Source organism: Leuciscus leuciscus (assembly GCF_965113295.1).
Source record: "Leuciscus leuciscus genome assembly, chromosome: 15".
Lineage (NCBI taxonomy): Eukaryota > Metazoa > Chordata > Actinopteri > Cypriniformes > Leuciscidae > Leuciscus > Leuciscus leuciscus.
The window spans coordinates 19,687,542-19,704,657 of NC_138739.1; the positions used below are offsets into that span (position 1 = coordinate 19,687,542).

Here is a 17,116-nt window from a genome sequence, read left to right on the forward strand (position 1 = left end):
CCGAGGGGGGCCGCGGGGGATTCATCCGCCTAGCTCCTCTGAGGAAATGGATGACGAGCTCATTCCTCCCTAATGCACGGCCGCGCGTCGTCTCTGCGAACGCTGCAATAGCCGCCACATACACTTTGAGCGTGGAAGGGGACCTGCCCTTGTCCAACAGCTCCTGGAGGAAGGAGAGCACCCGTGGGACCCCACATGTACGTGAATCCAAGCTCTTAGTAGCGCACCATTTAGAGAACGCAGACCATTTAGATGCGCATAGAGCCTTCTCGTGGAGGGAGCTCTAGACTGCGTGATCGTGTTCACGACCCCTTCTGGCAGGTCAACGGGTATCCATTGATCACCCAGACCATTTAGACGCACATAGAGCCTTCTCGTGGAGGGAGCTCTAGACTGCGTGATCGTATTCACGACCCCTTCTGGCAGGTCAACGGGTATCCGTTGATCACCCATGCATGCAGAGAACCATCGCTCCGGATGGGGATGCCAGATCGATCCACCGGCTTGAGAGAGGAGATCCTTTCTCACCGGGATCGGCCATGGGGATGAGTGCGACAGCCTCACTAGCTCTGGGTTCCAGATTTGGTTCTCCCAACGCGGGGCTATAAGAAGCATCTGGGTGGTGCGTTTCCCTGATCCTCGTGATGACCTGTGGTAACAGGGAGATCGGAGGGAAAGCGTACAGCGGGAGGCTGGGCCAGGTTTGGGACAGCGCGTCCTCGCTTTGAGAAAAATATTGGGCAGTGAGCGTTGTCTTTCGACGCAAAGAGGTCGACTTCCGCTCTGCCGAATAGGCGCCAGAGGAACTGGACTGTCTGGGGGTGCAGGGACCATTCTCCCGGGGAAATTATGTCTCTGGACAGTCTGTCCGGACCAACATTCAGGTGGCCCGGCACGTGCGCGGCTCTCAGCGAGCGCAACAAGCGGTGAGCCCACACGAGAAGGCGTTCTGTCAGTTTACACAGGTTTCTGGACCTGACACCGCCCTGTCAGTTCACATAGGACACCACGGACATGTTGACCGAGCGGACTAGCACATGGTGGTCCCGTATGAATGGGAGAAAGCGCTTGAGCGCGTTCTCGACCGCTATCATCTCCAAACAGTTTATGTGGAGGCATTTCTCCTGGTCTGACCACAGGCCAAAGACCGGTTTGCCCTCGAAAAGAGCACCCCAACCTGAGGTGGAAGCGTCCGTAGAGATAACTTTGCGGTGTGAGACGGCTCCCATTGTCACTCCCCACTGGTACCAGTCGGCCACTAACCAGGGCTTCAGTGCTGAAACGCAGCTCTGAGTCACTCTGATTTGAATGCCGCCGGAAGCCCAGGCTCTGTGAGGCACTCAGGCGTTCAACCAGCGTTGTAGCGGGCGCATACGCAATAGACCCAGCTGAAGCACTGCTGCAGCTGAAGCCATTCAACCCAGCATCCTCTGAAATGTCTTGAGAGGTGCGGTGCTGCCCGGCTGGAAGGACGCGGCCAGGCGTCGAATATAGCGCGTGCGCTGTGTCGACAGGCGGGCCGTCATTGCCACGGTGTCCAGATCCAAACCCAGAAAAGAGGTTGATTGACTGGGCACTAGTGAGCTCTTGGTCCAGTTGACCGTGAGCCCCAGGCTTTCCAGGTGGCTGAGAAGCACTGTTCTGCAGGCGATGATGTGCTAGAATCAGCCAATCGTCCAAATAGTTCAAAATTCGCATTCCCCGACCTCTCAGGGGAGCGAGAGCCGTGTCCATGCACTTCATGAATGTACGGGGTGCTAAAGACAGCCCGAACGGCAGGACGGTGTATTGATATACCTGACCGTCGAAGGCGAATCTCAAGAATGGCCTGTGACGGGGTATTATCTGGATCTGAAAGCACGCGTCTTTTAGATCGAGAGAGATAAACCAGTCCCTCGGGCGAATTTGCGCGAGGATCTGCCTGGTTGTGAGCATTTTGAAAGAGCTTTGTTCAAATATCTCAGATCCAAAATCGGTCTGAGAGCTCCGTCCTTCTTGGGAACGAAGAAATAACGGCTGTAAAAGCCCGACTCGCTCATAGAAGGGGGAACCGGTTCTATAGCCCCTTTGCACAGAAGTGTCGCTATTTCTGCTCGAAGTAGATGTGCTACTTCTCCATTCACTCTCGTCTCGGTACGCGCCTGAAAGCGCGGAGGGCGGCGAGCGAACTGCAGAGTATAGCCCATTTTTACTGTGCTTAGCACCCATTCTGATGCGCCTGGAATAGCTTCCCACGCTTTTGCGTGTGCAGCCAGGGGCAGAATGGCCTCCGGGCTCCGATCGCCGCGCATCGCGGGCTCGAGAGCTCGAAACGGAGGGGAGGGTGCGCGCGCTCTTGGTGCTTAGATACGGCGGATCGCACACAGCGATAGCTGGCCGTTTTACACACAGTGTCCCGGTGGCTTTGGACGGGGAACATATAGTGTGAGGCGCGATGGCGGCGTCGGGGCGTTTTTACAAAAACGCCACGTGCTCTTTTAGAGAAATGAGAGAGAGTGTGTGTCGCAGGGCGAACACACACAGCAGTAATAAAAGGATATGTCGCCGGATAGCGTAGCTGGCACGGATGGCTGAAGGCGGCGAAGGCAGCCGGCTTCCTCAGGCGCTTTCCTAAGCTGGCTGGTCGCTTGATTCAACGGCGGCGGCTCTCAAGATCCAGCGATGCGAAGAGCTTCGCTGAAGACAAGAAAATCTATTCTCAGAAAGTAGATTCTCAGCCCGTGAGCCTTCCTTATATACACGCTGACCACACCCATCCTGACGGTTAGAGGGGTGTGGAGGGCGCGAAGCGCCCATCATTGGGCGCGTTGTCACACGGAGCTCACTGATAGGCTTAAGCAGTTGCCGCTGAGGCAGCCAATGGGCACGCTAATGTAGCCTGCCATGGTCTGCCGGCTGCCGCACTGCGTTGACAATAAATACAAAATTAAGGATAACTTTTGGCTTCAGATCTCGAAGAAAGAGAACTTTCCCGTAGCGTAAGCAACTTACGCAATACGAGAGAACCTCTCGTAAGAGAACTGCGGCAACTGTCAGTCTGTTAATTGACAAGCGAGGCAGCGTCGGTATTATCCATGGTATTATCACTGTATTTTTTTTTTAAAACAGCGCGATGGTGTGTTGTATAATACACGACTGTTCTAACAACAGCAATAAGAACCCCGGAGTTAGTTTTTATGCGATACCGACTGTCAGAAAACGTGAAGGGAAGGAGACAGAGGAGTTGAGCCAGCGCAGGAGAGACTTGTGGCTAGATAGGATAAATATAGGCTAAACTTTCAGCCAACTCCCCACAAAGTCTGTTCCCATCATTTTACCACATGTTAGGGGGGATTGGGGGGATGTAAAAAAATTATTGCATCACAATAAGTGTATGATTGTCAAAACATTTTAGTAACTAAACTGAATTTTATTAGGTTTAGTGACAACATGTTACAATGTTTACATGGTACATTTCTGGTAAGCTACGCTTTTTTTATTATTTCAATTCAATTCAATTATTGTGATTTGATTGGACTCATTTGGATAAATATTAGGTAGGCTACACAAGATCTAGGCATTAATTTTTCTCAAGAAAAAAACAACTCACCTAATGCTGTAATCATACAGAGAGAGATATAATGTGTTTTTTATTATAATAACAACTTTATTTAATGATATAAGTAAAAAATAATAAATGTAACATTTAGCAAAATTCTCTCTATAGCTCTTTTTTTCCAGCCAACTAACGTGCTATAGCCTATATGGTCATCAAATGGCTTTCCTGAGGTAAATGTTATGTGACGTAATTGTTCTCCAGCTGTTTTATTGATCCCTTTGTTTGTTTGATTGATTGGTCGATATTATGAATGAGGAATATACATTTTGGTAAGTTGTACTGTATCTTTCAACAATGTTCATTCGTGTTTATTTACTAGCTAGAGATGATCGGCTATTTGGTCTATTTGATATGGCCCCACACCAATCAAACTTATCTTCTCTTGAGACCGACGAGATGAAGCCATTAGGCTACTGCTCCCCTCAACTCAAATCTGTGTGCGGCTAGGGGCAGGACAGATGTCATGTCAACAATATGGCCGCGATTAGCTACTTCCGGTGTTTGTGAATAAGGCCTATAGACTGCCATCAAGGCCTCAATGAAGGGGATTATGTGAACAGAACACACACACACAGTCACACACACACATTCACACACACTCACACAAACACTTTCAAACACACTCTCTGTCTCTCACACACACACACACACACACACACACACACACACACACACACACACACACACACACACACACACACACACACACACACACACACACACACACACACACACACACACACACACACACACACACACACACACACAATGAAGGGGATTATGTGAACAGAAAGGGGGTTCACAATGTAAATGTGCAGCCCAGTTACTATTGTGATTCTTAATATTCCAGATTACTAGTAATATTATATCAAATAATAAAAAAGGCAGTTGACTAAAATCTTCCATATCACAAATGTGAAAGCAAAATGGCCAGGATCTGTGCATGACTTAAGCATTTTCAGAGATTCACATTTATGCACATTATTTGAAAGTGGTAAGGAACGTTCCACAATTAAATATCAAGCTCACTGTATATTACATACATTTACGCTGATCCTAACAGAACTGCATTTTTTCATAGGTGATTATGACATGTTCTTGCCTGCAGACAGGTGTTTTATGACCCCATTCCCTGACCCAAACCAGTTACAATGCAGCTAGCCAGGTCAAGGGCACACAATGAAATTAACTTTGCCTAAAGGGAAGATGTCAGTGTCTGAAATGTCTGAAAAGTCTGAGGGTTGCACACCTGACAGGGCCTGTGACATTGTTGCATGTGCCATATTACACAACATTGCAAAAAATATATATAAAAAAAATATAAAAAAAACACTTTTCATTAAATGTTTAATAAAAGACAGATATGCTTAGTTCCTTGAGTTTTTTTCTGTAGATGTGGAATCCTGCAGCCGTAAAGCATACAAGTATAAATTAAGTAATTTATGTAAAAGTTATTTATGCACTTGCAGGTAGTTCCTCCATATACTGTAGTTATCTGAGGGGGTTTATTCACTGTCCAGTGAAATGGAAACAAATGGACATTACGAACTCTTATACTTTCTTTCCTTTGGAAAGTTAGAAAATGTCCACTTACTGCACATATTTCAGCCACCACTTTCTTGGGAACAGATACAAGTGTTGGTGTATTATGTAAAAGTGCACAAAAGAGGAAAACACAATGTCATTACAATGAACTACTCTCGGGAAAAATGTGATCAATAACTCAAGGCAAAATATTTTTACATTAACATAAGTTTATCAGTTTTCATTTACACAAGTCAAAGCAATTCGTCACTACTCAAGATTTAACTGTTGAAATGACTATACGGCCTTAATTTAATGCAGCAAAAATTATTTTACAGTGTAGGCTGCTAAGATCTTTTTCTTTTTCTTTTTTTTTTCTTTTCTTCTTGGTTGCTTTTATAAACAGACAACCATTTATTTAACAGTGCCTTTTATAAAAGAGACTATATAACTAAAAATTACCATGTAGAATATTTTTGTACTTCACTTTCATTTGTTCCCATGTTCTAGTGTGGTGACTCTGACATTACAATGAACAAAGTAATTATGCAATTATTAAAATACAAAAATATAGGCTAATCTAACATGGCCATTTCTAGCGGATTTAAATTGTCTGCTACTTTTTGTCAACCCTCTCTTCTGGCTTTTGCGGACTTTGAGGTGTTCCCTGGCGTTTTGATTAAACATTAAAATTTCGAATAAACTTCTTGCTCTGCTGAGGAGAAAAACTGAGCGCGCTCTTTGCGCTGAGCAGCCAATAGTTGCTGATTAATGTTTCGATACATATCCCCGTTTAAACTTCGCATGAATGCGCAATTATCTCAGATAACTCAATCCAGCTGTACTAATCATATCCGGCAAGTGTGTTCGAAGAACCTAATTAGCCAGATCATGATATGCACGATGATATCATCTTGTCTCGTTTGATCTCTGATGTTTTAAGCAACGTACGAAGAACGGACCCCTGGAGGCGGCCAATACAAACCAGCACAGATTCGACTAAATAATAGGAGCTTAAATTACTATTATTATTATTATTATTATTATTATTAAATGTCATCTTGTTGTGTTGTTGGGTTCTAGAATCAACGTAGTACAGGCTCCAATTTTACATTTTATCGCATAATGTTTTCTAAATGATTGTGATTATTTGTGAATCATCTATGATTGTTGTTTTGATTGATTGGGACTACTTTTTGAAGAACCTAGTAAGAAAGGGTAATCAAATACATAGTTAAAAAATGAATATGCTGTATCTGGAATTTTTATGTCAAGAAAATATTCACATAATTACAATTGCACCGTAATGTCACTCTTTACATTGTCGTCGTCTCCTGGCCGTGGCGCTGGTTAGGCAGAACTGCGGATCGTACCACATGTCTTGTACGTGACCATTCAGCACATAGTTATAGGCATCTAAAGATGTATATGCCCTCAGTTTCTCTTTACGCTCAGTTTCTCTATCGGGCAGGTGTAGAGCGGGCTTCTCAACTGGAGGTAGCATTGACGTTAATACTGTCAGATCGTCCATCCATTAACTGAGTATACGGGTCGGCCAAGGTTCCGTCCTTTAAAATTAACTTTTGCAAATAACAATCGTGGCCCTGGACAGTGAATGACCTTGCACATTAAGATAAAATTGGATTTTCTCCAGTCATTGTTAAAAAACAAGCTAACAAAACTGGAAAACTAACGTTAATGAAGCGGCTAGAGGGATCTTTCTGCCTCCAGCTAAGCCCCGCCCACACAAATACATCACCATGTTTACCAACTGTAAAAGGGTCTATAGACAAGTTTCCTGAGTGAAATAGGCGGGCCGCCATTAGCCTTTCACTCTGCCAACGACTTCCGGTTGTGTCTGCCAAGCACTTCCGGTTAGCGAGTTAGCGTTTTTTACTGTCTTTGGTTAGCGTGCAGAAAAAGTAAACTATGGATGGTGTTACACGCCGACACGGCTCCGGGACATATTGTGCTGTTCGCGGTTGCAACAGCTCGTGACGATTGCTGAATGTTTGGTCGGAAGGAGAATGTTTCGACCATCAACCATCTACAAGGCGCCAATGTGGATGTGCTCCCCCGTATGCGTTGTATGAGAAACCAAAAACAGATGTTGAATCTCGGAAGTGGCTAGCGGCTTTGAAGTTGAAGAATCCGCCCAAAAGACTGTTTGTTTGTTCTTATCACTTCATTGATAAAAAGCCCACAGAGGAAAACTCTTTCCCGGAACTTTGGTTGGGATACGAGCGACCTCCCCAGCAAAAGAGACGTGAACTCGACAGAAACACAAGTGACACGCAATCGGATGGTAAGTGTATCTTGATATTTTTCTGGTTAGCTAAAGTTTGCAGCATAAGTTCGACTGTTGATATATGTGTCTCTGTCCTGTGTTAGTAGGGTATATACATTTATAGTTCATGCTGTTTGTCTTTTAGAAGTGTGCATCGAGCCGAAGTTTAAAGATGCTGCAACACAATGGGAGGACCTAACAAAAACTGACCACAGCTACGCGGCAAAGTTGGACCACGTGAACAAATCGACGCAGACTGGGGGTCAGACTGTGGCTAATGATATGCTCCTGGATGATGATACCTCGCTGCTGTACACAGGACTGCATCTGATATATTGTTTTACTTTGGTGAAAACGATGTTGCCATTTAGTAAACCATCATGTAGTATTCCTGTTGTTGACCAAATACTGATGACCCTCATGAAACTGAAACTGAACCTTGTGTTAGGGGATGTGGCAAAGCGCTTTAAAGTGTCTAAAGGTGAAGTAAGTGGTGATTGCTCACTGGATTGATACATTGGGTGAGCAGCTTGAACCCATGGTTGCCTGGCTGCCAAGAAGTGTTATTCGTGCTAACATGCCACCATCCTTTAACCCTTTCGCACGTACGATCACACCGGTGTGATCAGTCTAAGCTGGTCCCTGGAGCGTACGATCACACCGGTGTGATTAGAACGGTCAGTGCATGACGTGATCAACTGCTAAATTCAAATGTGCTTTCGGGCGTTGGCTGGCGCTGAGCCAGAGACAGGCGCGCTCAGAGCTGTCATATATCACAACTTTTCAGTGTTTTCAACCACATAATGTTTATTTTAGGTTCCAGACATATAAGTACTAAAAAAACAATACATTACAGTTCGTAAAATACACACTGATGTCAAAGGAAGAGGCAATAATAATCCTTTCCATTATAATTCGTTTTATTCATATCAGATACACATTGTGTAAGTAACTTTAAAGTTTACTCTATTCTTCTCCCAGTTGATCTGCCACTTACTTGTATGTATTTCGGGAGAAGTGGATGAATTAACGTGTTGTAAATCCAACAGATCCGATTCTCTGAACTGCGCGTCTGCGGCACAAACTAAGATGGCGGCGCCCATCGCGAATACAGCTGAACTAACGCGATCGTTATAAATGTGTTTAAACAACAAAACACTTCCACTTGCATATATTTGACAACCGGAATATCAGATATTTCATGCCATATCTAACAAATTTGTGAATATTTTTAATAAAAAAGGAAAAATGACATAAAAGCAGATCATCATTCATTCAGCTCTGTTGTTGCTGCGGTGTGTCACGTGACAATCAATGACGCGTCACCACGGAAACCATAAAGTGACACATTCTAAATAACGGTCGCCTTGAAAAACTCACGCTGGGGGGTTAGTCAGAATATTTTAAACTTACGTGTGAAAGGGTTAAAAAGAACCACCCCCAGACCACTTGCATCATCGATTGTGCTGAAACGGCTATTCAGAGAGCTACAAACCTTAACTGTAGGAGTGCCACTTTCAGTCATTACAAGGGAACCAATACTGCCAAATATCTTGTTGCTGTGTCACCTCATGGGCTGATAATGTTTATATCAGAGGCCTATGCTGGTAAAAGCAGTGATAAGTTCATCACTATAAACAGTGGGTTTCTGGAGGCCCTAAGGCCTGGTGATGAGGATAATGGCTGACAGGGGTTTCACGATTCGAGATGTACTACATGAAATGAAGGTGAAATTGAATATTCCTGCCTTTACCCACAAGCGTGGTCAATTGACCAATGAGGAGGTAACGCGCACTAGACGAGTGGCCAATGTCCGTATACATGTGGAGAGGGCAATCCGAAGACTTAAAGTCTTCAAAATTCTGTCCCAAACTGTCCCCATCTCCATGACCCCGAGGTTGGACAAGATTCTTACCATATGTGCTGCTTTAGCAAACATGAGGTCCAGACTCATCCGACTGCCACATGAGGTGTAAGTCCCTATGAAAAGTAAAACCTGGGTTACCTGCATTTTTTTTTTATTTATTTTTTTTTATTTTTTTATTGTACATATTCCTTTTTTATTATTTTATATATATAAATAAAAATTTCAGCTAGAAAAACCTGTGTAAATTTATTGTTATTGTTCCCTTTCTGGTGTTGTGATTATTTATAATACAAAACAGAGTTTTAACTAAGAAAAACTTGTGTGAGTGCTATTCTTTTTCTTGTATTGTAAATATTGACACATGACAATAAACAATTAGATTTTTGAGAAGAAATTAATTCATTTTTATTGATCCTATTCCATAACAAAGGGACAATTTCATTAACTCCTTAATGGCTGATTTTTTTAATTTTTTTTTATAATTAAATAAAAAAAGTAAATACAGGAAAAAATCTAAAAATATTACAAAAAGAAAAAGACTGGAATAAAATAAAATATTAAATAAATACAATTAATAAATAAAGATAAATGATAAGTGACTGATATAAAAGAAGTAGAAGAAAATAAATAAAATAAATCAGTTTGATAAAAATAAATAAAAGCTAGAAAGGATTTGTCATAAATTTGTGACAACAGGGGACAAGGGGTTAAAAAAGGAATGACTAATCACCCCAGTACACATAAGCAGGTCATGCTGATTTTACAACATTCATGTATCTGGAGCACAACTCCAGCCTTCCATCATCGAAGTCATCGACAACTTTTGGCAACATGTCGGTGAAATAGAAGGAGTGTAGCCTTGAGATATGTCCCTCAACAAAGGTTTGGTCGTAGGGCACGTTGAGCTGCAGACATTCAGTGTTACTCCAAATCACCAACAAGGCTTGTCGTAGCCCTGTGCAGTGCATACCCAGTTGCACCTGCATGTAATATCCCTTTGGCCCATTGAAGGACAGATGGAAGTCCCCTGTGGGCATGCGTTTGATCTCACTGCTTTTAGCAGCAAGTGCTTCAGTAAGGGACTGGTTTTTGACTAAGACAGGGCACTTGATCTCCAGTTGTGTGTCTCTGTTCATGACACCATCCAGACTTGCAGCAAGCCATGGCTCACTCGGGCAAACCACCAAACCTTTCACATCGATGTCATGACCTTGGTCTTGCAGGTATTGCCTGGCGTGCTCTTCACCCTCTGCTCCTTGCCGGGTTGCCGCGTTACCGTGAAAGGTAGGATGGAGGTGTTCAGACAAAAATTTGTCTGGTGCTGTGGTAGCCCGAACTGGCACATTCTTGGCTGTGCTTGCTGTTATCCGTACCCGTCGCATGTCATGCCACAGTTGTTCCCTGCTCTGTTCTTTTGTGTGCTGCTCAATGTACATAAATTGGGTTGTGGTCATGTCAATGTATGGGGTGTAGAATGCCCTACATTTCTCACATTCAAGTTGTGTGTTGTGATCACCATGATGTAGGGGCAGTGGAGCTTTTGATGTCTCGGCAGACTGAGCAGGGAGGCTGGTGTTAAAAGTGAGCTGCATTAGTCCACTGCCAGGTGCAGTAAAAAGTGCCGCTATTGGTGTGGAGAGACAGTAATTTTGCCATTCTTCCAGTGTCTCATGGACTTTTACCTTGCGACTAGGTGTAGAGACTATGCTGGAGGAGGATGCCTGTGATGCTGGTTGGTATAGATTATTTCTGCTGTGTCTTCGGAAAGACACATCTCTGATTTTTTGCTGCCCAGTATTGCTTTTTGTCCCGGCATTCCAGCAATTCTGCACATCAGTGCAGGCAAGCCCTGTCTTCCCTTGCCTCACAGCATTTTCTACCTTCAGACAGATAGAAGCAAAATCACACACTTTTTAAATAATGGTTTGAGCATCACAGCACAATTGACTTCTTTTAGAGACAACATTTTGTAAATCAAAATAACAAGGGTATGATGAAGGTAGAGCGTTTTTGTTACTTTTAAAATCAATGAATGAGCTGGGCCTGCAGCCATCAACATCAATGTTTAATAAAGGTGTGGATGGGCGAAGAGCTGCTTATGGCAAGGATATGGCAAGGATATGGTTAAAAGGAAAGCCCCCTTAGACAATAAATAAAATAACCAATAAAAAAGAACATGCATCAGTAAAAAAAGTCTAGTGATGCCTGTGCTTGTTTACATACTAAATATTAACAACAAACCACAGCCTCATGCCAAACGTCAGATCAAGTGAATGAGAGTATATGGTTACACGTTTGCACAATAAACTGCATCCAAGTTTGTTTTTTTGTCGCTAAATGAACCAGGGTTTTCATCATCCTGCGATTGATCACTTGCACAGCAATCTGGTTTATCAGCCATCCTCCTTGATACCATTAACATTGCTATCAATAAACTCTTTTGTCACCTAGCACCAAATTAAATTAAAGCACTGTCAAACACCCCCACATTCTGCGCTCACTGTAAACACCTTGCTGTTGTCTTAAAAGTAACTCTAAAAGTAAAAGTAACTCGCAATGTATGCAAAGTGTCTCTCTTCCTATCAGCGCCGATCAACGAGCTTTTAAAATGCTAGGCAGGCAGGCTAGAGGGGATTACGTTTTATTTTTATTTTTATTACTAATCGTGTTCTGTTATAGATTAACACACGGATACATACAAACATCTTAATACAAGCATAAGATGGGCTAACGTACCTTCCAAAGCACGGCGGCTGCATGGCTACAGGAACGTCCGGGTCCGGCGATACAGGTACAGCCTGCAGTCTCCACATCTCCCGTCTTGGTAACCAAAACCCAGGCGTTATGCGCTGAATTGTTAACGGACTGGCTTGGTTGAACATCGGCCTTTAGGTAAATTAAACTGCCCATATCGTGTAAAAGTACACAGCCCACTTTGTCGGAATGGAGGTACTGAAACGCCTCTGAGCTTTTCAGGTTATTAATTGCATTCCCATCCACCGCCATGGAATCAATAAAATAAGAAAAGATCTTGGATGTTGTGATGCTGGGCCATATCGACATGTTGTCCGCCCATGATGTTACCTTACTTGGATGCGGAATGGTCAAAACACCATTTTTAACAAGATTTTCGGTCGAATGTTGCCATTCCAAAGCCATTTTTACACCACTACTCAGTCTGCACCGGAAGTTCTTGGCAGAAACAGGAAGTAAACCGGAAGTGCCCGGGAAACTTGTCTATAGAACGTACTTTTTTAACGGTTGCGAAGAACGTTCTAATTTAATTGTAGTACCTACTCACATAGTACGCGATTTCGGACGCAGCCATAGCCTATTTGTTCTTTCTGCATTCTGGGACTCTATAGCGCCTCCCGCTGCAACACATGGGAAGAGTCCTGGGAGATTTTGTCAGCCAGTCTAAAGCCCCGTTCACACCGCCAGCGATTTTGTAGCTGCATGTCGCTAGTCTGTACAGTTAAGTTGCTTGTTGGCGTTGGTAGTGCTGTTGCTCTAATGTTATTGGTAGACTGCACGTCTGAGCATATCTATAGAAAATATCATCACAGGGTTATATAAAACTAAGATATGATTCTAATTTGAGTAGGAATTGGTTTTAAAAAAGATTTAAAAGTCATATTATGCTGTTGGGAGAGTGTATATTAACCACAGCAGTGCAGTGCATAAATATTTAACTACATTAACGATAGATCAATCAACTAATTAAACTCACTCATACTGTCAACAGTTAGGCTACTAAAACGTCATTCGAATTTGACAAATAATCAATTTTCTTGTCCCTTTTAATCCACATAATGCAGGGAAACTGTAAAATGAACTGCAGTAGTGCTGAAAACTTGCACCATAAAATTACAACACTCAAACTATAAATGTATGTTTATTCTCCATGCATCATTTTTTTATATCCATGTGGTTACAGTCAAATCATAACAGTGAAATCGCCCTCGAACTCTTCTGTCTTGCCTGCACTCGCGACGGTGAGGTGAACTCCACTGAAAAGTCTTCTTCCTATTGGTTGTCGCTCACGAAAATCGCTTCTCATTTGCATAAAGTTGAAATTTTTCAACTTTTGTCTCTTGTCGCTTGACACGCCCACATTCTGTCGCCAACGGTCACTGTCGCTCGTGTCGCCGGAAGTCGCCAGTGCTCCATTGGAATGAATGGGATCGTTTTGCTTTGTCGCTGCATGATGCTGGCGGTGTGAACGGGGCTTGACTGTGTGCAGTACATGGCTTTCAATGAATGCATTCTCCACTGAGTGTCCCACCAATTTGGAACAGATTCCCAGGAGCCGTAGAATCCTGGCCTTCAGATGAGCTGAGAGACCCCCAAACCACACTGCGCCTCCATACTGCATAATGCTTTGAAATGATGACACAAAAAAAAGAGACATGATTTCGCTGCTCGCGCCGAATGAACTAAGTCTCCTTAAAAAGTAAATTCTCTGCTGTACTTTGCTGCAGATATAGTCTACATGATAAGTCCAGGAAAGGTCACTATCCACGTACACTCTGAGATAATTGAACGATGATTTTTGTTTTATGGTTTGATTGTGAATAATTATTGGTGTAATGTGGCACTCATGAGAGGTGCCAAAAACAATCTCCTCAGTTTTCTGTGTATTGAGGATGAGGGCATTTAGATCACTTTACTAGATTATTCACTGTTTCCACATAGAGATTGGCCACCTCTCCCTCCTTCATCAGAGCTACCAGTGCAGTATCATCGGAAAATTTTATGCTATGGTGGTTGGTAGGGCTGGGCGATATAACGAAATATATCGTCTGGACGATAGAAAATGTCTATCGTTTTATATAAGGCTCTATCGTTTACGCCACGATAAGGCGTTTTACGGCAGAGTTAACCTCACGGCATGCCCATGCACGCTGCAATACATAAACAAACATGGAGGAAGACGGTAGTAGACGCGGTTCAGACCAGGGTAAGTTAATTCTCAACTAGATGACCAGCCAACCCAACCCGTTAGTAGCTCCACAACAGCGCGCATCTGTGCATTCATTCATTCACACACACACACACACACACGTCTGGTTCACTATCTTTGTGGGGACTCTCCATAGACTTAATGGTTTTTATACAGTACAAACTGTATATTCTGTCCCCTTACACTAACCCTACCCCTAAACCTACCCATCACAGAACACTTTCTGCATTTTTACATTTTCAAAAAAATACAATTTAGTATGTTTATTTTCCCATTCCCCTCATGGGGACCGCTGGCTGGTCCCCACAATGGAGGTGATCTCAGGTTTTACTATCCTTGTGGGGACATTTGGTTCCCACAATGTAATATAAATCAAACGCACACACACACACACACACACACACACACACACACACACACACACACACACACACAGAGAGAGAGAAACGCGATTCATATTTAAACAGTCTTTTTGCGTGTACAGACACTATTGCGATTAGAACAAAGCAAATATAGAACTGACCTATTCCTCAACCGGATCCGTTGCTCCTCGAAATGAAAACGAGGTGAACCTGAAAGTGAACATATCCAACTGATTGTGGGTGTTCACAGGTTTGCGTGGATCGCCTCAGATTATTTGCATTTGAATAGCGCGCGCTCTCCGTAATTAGGATCAAAGTCAACAGAATATTTTGAATCTCTTTTGCACTTATAAGAAAAAAAAACCTATCGCGCCGGCGCGATTGTCGAACCCAGGGGGTTAAAAAACTGATTTTCGCCAAAAATCCTCTTTGGCTCCGCGGCTGCCATGGTAAACAACGTTAGCCTACCGGTGACTGAAGTCTCACATCACGTGCGAGTCAAGAGCGAAGTGATTGACATGACCAGGCTACCGTAGCTATGGCTTGGATTCGTTAGCAAACATTGCCCCCCTGTGGTATTTGCATGTTACTATCACAAGCATAATGTTGTGGCCTGCCCAGAAAAACGTTGGTTCTAATAATTATTTACCTCCGCCAACAGCGAGACCGGCCAATGTTAGAGACCCGGCCGGTAATGGAATACAGGCCAATATTAGAGGATTTACGGTAGACTATTCATGAACTGAATTAACAGAAAAATTGCTATATCGTTATGTATATCGTTATCGGGATATCAAATGAGCTATATCGGGATATGAAATTTTGGCCATATCGCCCAGCCCTACTGGTTGGGTGCAAAGGTAGCACAGACGTTGGTATAGAGCGTGAAGAGCAAAGGAGAGCTAACACATCCTTGTGGGGCACCACAGCTGGTTGTGACCATGGGGGAATAGGTGTTATTGACCCTGACCAACTGTTGCCTGTTAGTGAGGAAAGAACAGTACCAGTGAATGAGATATGGGTTCGTACCCATTTGAGTCATTTTGGATAACAATATGTCCGGTTTTATCGAGAAGTCGAGAAACAGTAACCTGGCATAAGGCTTTATTTTCGGAGCGTCCAGGTGTTTAGAGACCAGATGCATGAGAGTGCCAACAGCATCCTCCGTGCTGCTCTGTTGCCTGTATGCGAACTGGAACGGATCCAGTATGTCCTGTACAGACTGAGAGAGTACATAGGATATGATTTTTTCCAATGACTTCATTAATGCAGATTTTAGTGCCACAGGTCTGAAGTCATTGCACTCCTTGGGGCATGATTTCTTTGGTGGGGGGATGATGTGCGATGTCTTCCAGGCCATGGGGACAGTGTGTGTAACCATAGACTGTTGGAAGATGGGTTGCCACACTGGGGCTAGCTCCTTACAGTAAGTTTTCAGGATAGAGGCACTGATGTTGTTCGGGCCGGTGGCCTTACTTGAATTAAGCTGACGAAAGATGTTTTCCACTTGACCCACTGTAATTGTCACTCTATCCTCAGAGCCCACCGTGACTGACTCCAGCACCTCCCAAGCAGACCAGATACGATTAAAAGTCCAATAAAACAAGGGATATCCACCACTCTTAGCCCAGACTTTAACGCCCACCTATTAAAGGTGGGGTATGTAATCTGCAAAACGGCCGGCAGATTTTTAAAATACACAACTCAAATGGTCCTACCTTCTTTCCTCCGACGCTGGCCCTGATTCGCGCGAGGGGGATGGGGGTATGGTACGACCGTTTGATTGATGCACTTTCTGTCCAATGATTCTAGGTGGTCTAGGAAATGATTGGCTGGAGTTTTTCGAGTCCTGCTCGTTCCACAGATGATTAAATTACTTAATTTTCATTTCAGTACTTCTAACTCAGTGGCTGTAAGTGGGTTAGGAATAGGATTTCAAGTGATTTTGAAAAAAAATGGTCAAAAAAGAAAATTACATACCCCACCTTTAAGAAGGTACTGTTACTTATAATATTCGATGACAGACGAGTACAAAACAATAAACACAACCAGTTGTTTGGAGCGAGCTGCGAGTCGCCAGCTGAGCAGCGCCATGTTTATTGCCATATCACTTGATTTAAAAAAAAAAAAAAAAACATTTCAGCGCTAGATCGTCTCTTATTTAAAAAAAATTACGAAATTAATGCTCTGCTAGTTAACTGGATATGTTTTATTTATTTGTAGAATTGGTACATTCGTGCCGCAAGATGTTTGAAAAAGTGGTGGGGACAATATTGACCCTGGCAAAAAGTGGTGGGGTCATGTCCCACCCGCAAATTACGCCTATGTCTCCAACCTGTCTGTAGCTTTAGTGGTGTAATTTTAAAAACCTGATTAACTCGTTCAGGTGTGTCCGAGTGCTACTTAAGGGCACGTAATAATAATTACCATATTTAGGAGACAGGGGCGGATCTAGAAAAATATTTATGGGCTGGCGAGAGGGGGGCAGGAATTTTTGAGGGGTGGCAACATATGG

At 43.4% G+C, this 17,116-nt stretch overlaps 2 protein-coding genes and 1 long non-coding RNA gene across 3 annotated transcripts in view; 1 reads left to right on the forward strand and 2 right to left on the reverse strand.

Annotated features, from left to right (window-relative positions):
* The window catches only part of LOC309474918 (uncharacterized protein), a gene marked incomplete at its 5' end in the record, with an annotated part of 216,662 nt that overhangs the window by 150,094 nt on the left and 49,452 nt on the right, over positions 1–17,116 (reverse strand). The gene's annotated exons all lie outside the window — the stretch shown is intronic.
* Positions 1–17,116, forward strand: part of LOC309475698 — a 246,011-nt gene that overhangs the window by 66,308 nt on the left and 162,587 nt on the right. The window lies entirely within an intron of this gene.
* On the reverse strand, positions 1,416–12,527 carry LOC309474916 (uncharacterized protein; the record flags this gene model as incomplete). Its single annotated transcript, XM_082137535.1, has 3 exons — positions 12,013–12,527; positions 10,041–11,156; positions 1,416–1,658 (listed from the first exon to the last, which is right to left on the reverse strand). Exons 1-3 carry the CDS (start codon positions 12,433–12,435, stop codon positions 1,416–1,418), a joined length of 1,782 nt encoding a protein of 593 aa, XP_081993661.1. The 5' UTR covers positions 12,436–12,527.